This window comes from Neopelma chrysocephalum, unplaced genomic scaffold (genome assembly GCF_003984885.1).
Source record: "Neopelma chrysocephalum unplaced genomic scaffold, ASM398488v2 Primary Assembly neopelma1_97427, whole genome shotgun sequence".
In the NCBI taxonomy this organism is placed as follows: domain Eukaryota; kingdom Metazoa; phylum Chordata; class Aves; order Passeriformes; family Pipridae; genus Neopelma; species Neopelma chrysocephalum.
The window spans coordinates 14,037-18,953 of record NW_020926068.1 but is presented as its reverse complement, the minus strand read 5'-3'; the positions used below and the strand labels follow the sequence as shown (position 1 = coordinate 18,953).

Genomic DNA, 4,917 nt, shown 5'->3' with positions numbered 1-4,917 from the left:
GGGAACATCAGAATCCTCCGGATTTATTCCAATTCCTCCTTTTTCTTTTTAATTAATGGCTCTGTGTAAACCTCAGGGAAAGCTGGAGCCCGTCCTGTGCCATCCCGAGGGAGCTGCTCCCCAAAACCCCTCCAGGCACAAACACCTGGCTGGGAATTCCCACAGGTGACACTTCCCGGGTCCCCGAGCCGGGGCCGGACCCTCCTGGGCTCAGCCGGAGCCCGACCTCCTCCCGGGCCACATTCCCGAGGGATCAGCAGGGCTGGAGGACACGGTGCCAGCCCTCCCCGCGTGTCTGGCAGCTCCAGGCGTGTCCCAGTTCATCCATTCCCAGGGAAATCCCCTCGGGAGCCAGGGGGAGGGCTGGGTGAGGGGTGGGGCCCTCAGCACAGTCTGGGGTGTCCCGGCTCCGTCCCGGCTCCGTCCCGGCTCTCCCAGCTCAGTAGATCTTCTGCCTGCTGGGCAGGATGGCCTCCTTGATGAAGGAGAAGATGAGCAGGATCCCGGAGCGCTTCCCTCTCTTCCCCTTGGTGAAGTAGTTGGACACCACGTCGTCTGTGGGAGGAGGGAGGGAGTCACAGCCAGACATTCCCTGGGAATCCCACGGGACCCACCCGGGTGTTCCACCTGCTCCAGGGAGCCCAGGGCCTGAGCCCCCTTTCCTGGGATGTAGGGGGGATCCAGGGAAAGCGACAGCACCCAGGAATGCTGTGGCTGCTCCATCCCCGGGAGTGTCCAAGGCCAGGGTGAGATGGGGCTTGGAGCAACCTGGGATAGTGGGAGGTGTCCCTGGGGTTGGAACTAGATGGGATTTAAGGTCCCTTCCCACCCAAACCTTCCCAGGATTCCACAGTTCTGCTCTGGAGCCAGGCTGGGAGAACTGGGGTTGCTCAGCCTGGAGAAGGGAAGGCTCCAGGGAGAGCTGAGAGCCCCTTGCAGGGCCTGAAGGGGCTCCAGGAGAGCTGGAGAGGGACTGAGGACAAGGGATGGAGGGACAGCACACAGGGAATGGTTTCCCACTGCCAGAGGGCAGGTTAGATGGGATATTGGGAAGGAATTCCTGGCTGGGAGGGTGGGGAGGCCCTGGCCCAGGTTTCCCAGAGAAGCTGTGGCTGCCCCTGGATCCCTGGAAGTGTCCAAGGCCAGGCTGGACGGGGCTTGGAGCAACCTGGGCTAGTGGGAACTGTCCCTGGGGTTGGAACTGGGTGGGCTCTAAGGTCCCTTCCCACCCCAGCCATTCCACGAGCCCACGGCTGAAGAGGAGCAGGACGGGGCCAAGTCTCCCTGCCCACCTCCCCCACAGCCCCAGGAGGGAGTGGGGTGCAGGGAGCACACGTGTCCCACCCTATCCCACCCTATCCCACCCCTATCCCACCCCTATCCCCCCCTATCCCTCCCTCACCTCCGGGCTGCACGGTGGAGGGCAGGACGTTCTCCCCGGCCGACAGCGACACGAAGAAGGCGAAGGGGATCAGCCAGAGGCAGAAGGTGAAGTAGGCCAGGACCTGTGGGCAGAGCCACCCCAATTCCCACCTGGATCCTGGCATGGATGGGGTGGGACCTGCCCTGCAGCTCCCAGAGCCGGCCCTGCCCCGGGATGGGGGACAAACCCCCCGGCACTGACCCCCCAAAGCTCTCCTCTCCCACTTTTAGGAGCACAATTAACCAGGCAGGTCATTAGCTCTGCTGGTGGGACTAATTAAATCCTCTCCAAGCCTCCCAGGGAATAAAAGGAAGAGGGAAGAGCTGGGCTGGCTCCTCCTACCCCGTGGTTCTCGCTCCTTCCAACCATAAAATGCCCTTTTTTCCCATATTTCCTCAGGGAGAGACGAGCCCGGAGGTGCTGAGCCACCAACCAGCCTCCCCGAGCCCCAAAAAAGTGTTAAACTTCCTTAAAAAGCTGAGGGTTTATTTAGTTTGGCGACTTTTTCAGTTTGTTTTGAGAATTTGCACCAAGCAGCAGCAATTTGGGGGGGCCCAAAGAGGCCCCTTGGGGTATGTGGGCCTTTGCCTTGGCAAAGGATGTGAGGATGTGACATGGAATTGGAGCATAAAAGATACAGAAGTGAGGAGCAGTAATTCCAAAAGGGAAGTGATTTGGGGTCAGGTTGTAAAAAAAAATAAAAAATAAATAAAATAATGTTATTTTCTGTTTTTCCTAGCTTTTAGGATTTCAGTAAAAATAAAAATATGAAAATAAATAAGAAAATAATTTCTTAAAAAACAAATAATAAAAAAGAAATAACTCATATTTATGCTTAGATTTGGCTGGGAAAGCCCCAAACCCACACCTGGAAGAAGAACCTGCAGCTTCCCAGGTACCTGGGAGGGAACGAGCTCAGGAACCCCCAGGGAAGGGCTGCAAAAATAACCCTGCAAGTGTTGGAGCTGCTGACCCAAAAACTGGCATTTCCCTCCCTCCCTCCCTCCCGGGAGCAGCAGGAGAACAGGGCTGAGCCCCTTCCCAAGGCCTCACCTCAGAGAACAGGTAGAACTCCTCAGCAAAGAACTGGAAGGCCAGGTAGTGGTTGAGCACGACCAGCACTGCAGGGGGATGGAGGGTCAGGGACCTCCCACAGGGAGAATCCCAACCCCTGGAACGGGGACAGAACCCCCTGCCCCCTTCCCACAGCCCCCACACCCGCAACCCTGCCCGTCCTAAAACACCTGGAAACCCCCTCATGGGGTGAGCAGCCACCCCCAAACTCGGGGACACTCCAAGGCCTCAGGGACCCCCAAACTCGGGGGTGGCACTGGGTGGGATTTAAGGTCCCTCCCCACCCAAAACCACTCCAGGATTCTGGAGCCAGGCTGGGAGAGCTGGGGGGGTTCCCCTGGAGGAGAGAAGGCTCCAGGGAGAGCTGAGAGCCCCTTGCAGGGCCTAAAGGGGCTCCAGGAGAGCTGGAGAGGGACTGGGGACAAGGCAGGGAGGGACAGGACACAGGGAATGGCTTCCCACTGCCAGAGGGCAGGGAGAGATGGGAAATTTTGAAGGAATTCCTGGCTGGGAAGGTGGGGGAGGCCCTGGCCCAGGTTGGGCAGAGAAGCTGTGGCTGCCCCTGGATCCCTGGAAGTGTCCAAGGCCAGGTTGGACGGGGCTTGGAGCAGCCTGGGATAGTGGGAGGTGTCCCTGGGTGGGATTTAAGGTCCCTCCCAACCCAAACCAGCCTGAGTGGAAGCAGAGGGTGCCCAGGAAGCCCAGCATTCCCAGGAAAGCCCGGCATTCCCAGCTCCACACACCCCCCATGCCCAGATCGATCCCAGCCACATCAGCACCTGCCATTAAAGTGCCACCTGGGGCTCAAAGTCCTTCCCAGGCAGAGACAGCAATTCCCAAACCTCTGCTGCCCCCCAGAGATCACCCAGAGCCCCCCTGGGATGGGGGGACGAGGCTCCCCCTCCCCAGCTCCCGCTCCCACCCCCCATTCCCCCCCTCCCCCGGGTGGGAATCGCCCCCTCACCGCAGGACAGGATGAAGTTGGAGGAGGTGAGGACGATGAAGGGGAAGGTCTGGAGCAATCCAAAGTACACCAGGTTGGTGAAGAGCCCCACGCCCACCAGGAACCCCGGGAAGTGCTCGAACAGGTACAGCCCCACCAGCACGGCCGAGGAGAACTGCAGGGACAGGGGTCAGCTGGGGTCAACTGGGGTCAGCCGGGGTCAGCAGGGGTCAGCTGGGGGGGCACAGGGATCTGCCACGGTGGGTTTTGGTGCCACATCCCCCATGTGCCTCCCACCCCAGGGAGAAGGTCCCAACGGGAATCCCACCCTGCTCCTGGTGGGACACACCTGGATTCCCCAGCAGGTGGGACAGGGCTCACCCAGGGGTGGGGCAGCACCCCCTGTCCCCAGGAGGGATGGGATGGGATGAGATGGCAGCAGCCCCCTGCCACCCTCCCTCTGGGAATCAGGAGCTTCCCACGCGCTTTTCCCCCCATCCCATGGCACAGCTGCTCTGCCCTCCCGGGGGGGATCTCAGCCCGAGGTCCCCCCGAAGGTCCCCCCCGGGACTCACCCAGATCATGTACTTGATGATCCTCCTGGTGACCACCGTGTACTCCTCGATCAGCTCCGCCAGGTAGTACAGCCCGGCCGCTGCGGGAACACCGGGATCAGCACCGGGATCAGCACCGGGATCAGCACCGGGATCAGCCGGGGGGGGGGGCACAACGGGGACCCCCCCCTCCCCAAAACAGCACAGGGGCCCTTGGGGACATCCAGGGACCCCCAGTCCCTTGGACACCCAGGGACCCTCAGGGACCCCCCAAATCTCAGGGACACTCAGGGACCCCACATCTCCGGGACTCCCAGGGACCCCAAATCTCCGGGAACTCCGAGGGACCACAACGGACCCCCCCCAATCACTCGGACACCAAACCTCGGGGCTCAGGGACACCCAGGGACCCCCAACCTCAGGGTCACTCTGAGGGGGCACCCAGGGACCCCCCCAACCCCAGGAACACCCAGGGACCCCCCAGCCCCCGACACTCCCGGGGGGTCCCGTGCCCAGCTGGGCTCCCCCGGCCCCGGCCCGCCCCCTCCCCGGCGCCGCCCTCGCGACATATCGCGACACGGAGCGGGGTGGGGGTGGGGTGTCTCACCGATGGCCAGGGTGACGAAGGCCACCTGCACGAGCAGGGACAGCCAGCTGAGCGCGTACATGAACCACATGGCGGGTGGCGGGGCCGGGGCCGCTCCCGGGGCCGCTCCCGGAGCAATCCCGGGCCCGCTCCGGGAACACGCGGCGCCGGAACCACCGAGCGGCGGGGCCGCGCTGGGCGGCCCGGCAACGGCGCCCCCTGCAGGCGCGGAGGACTCGGGGCGTGGCGGAGACGGCGGGGACGGGGGGACCCCCAAATGTACAGGGAACCCCGGGATGTGGGGGACCCCCAAATGTACAGGGATCCCCAAATATAC

The 4,917-nt window shown here is 62.3% G+C and overlaps 1 protein-coding gene across 1 annotated transcript; it reads right to left on the bottom strand.

The window, feature by feature from the left end:
* Positions 1–22: 22 nt before the first annotated feature.
* On the bottom strand, positions 23–4,748 carry TEX261 (testis expressed 261). Its single transcript, XM_027672586.1, has 6 exons — positions 4,602–4,748; positions 4,016–4,095; positions 3,462–3,615; positions 2,477–2,544; positions 1,403–1,505; positions 23–555 (listed from the first exon to the last, which is right to left on the bottom strand). Exons 1-6 carry the CDS (start codon positions 4,669–4,671, stop codon positions 440–442), a joined length of 591 nt encoding a protein of 196 aa, XP_027528387.1. The 5' UTR covers positions 4,672–4,748; the 3' UTR covers positions 23–439.
* Between the last annotated feature and the right edge of the window lie 169 nt (positions 4,749–4,917).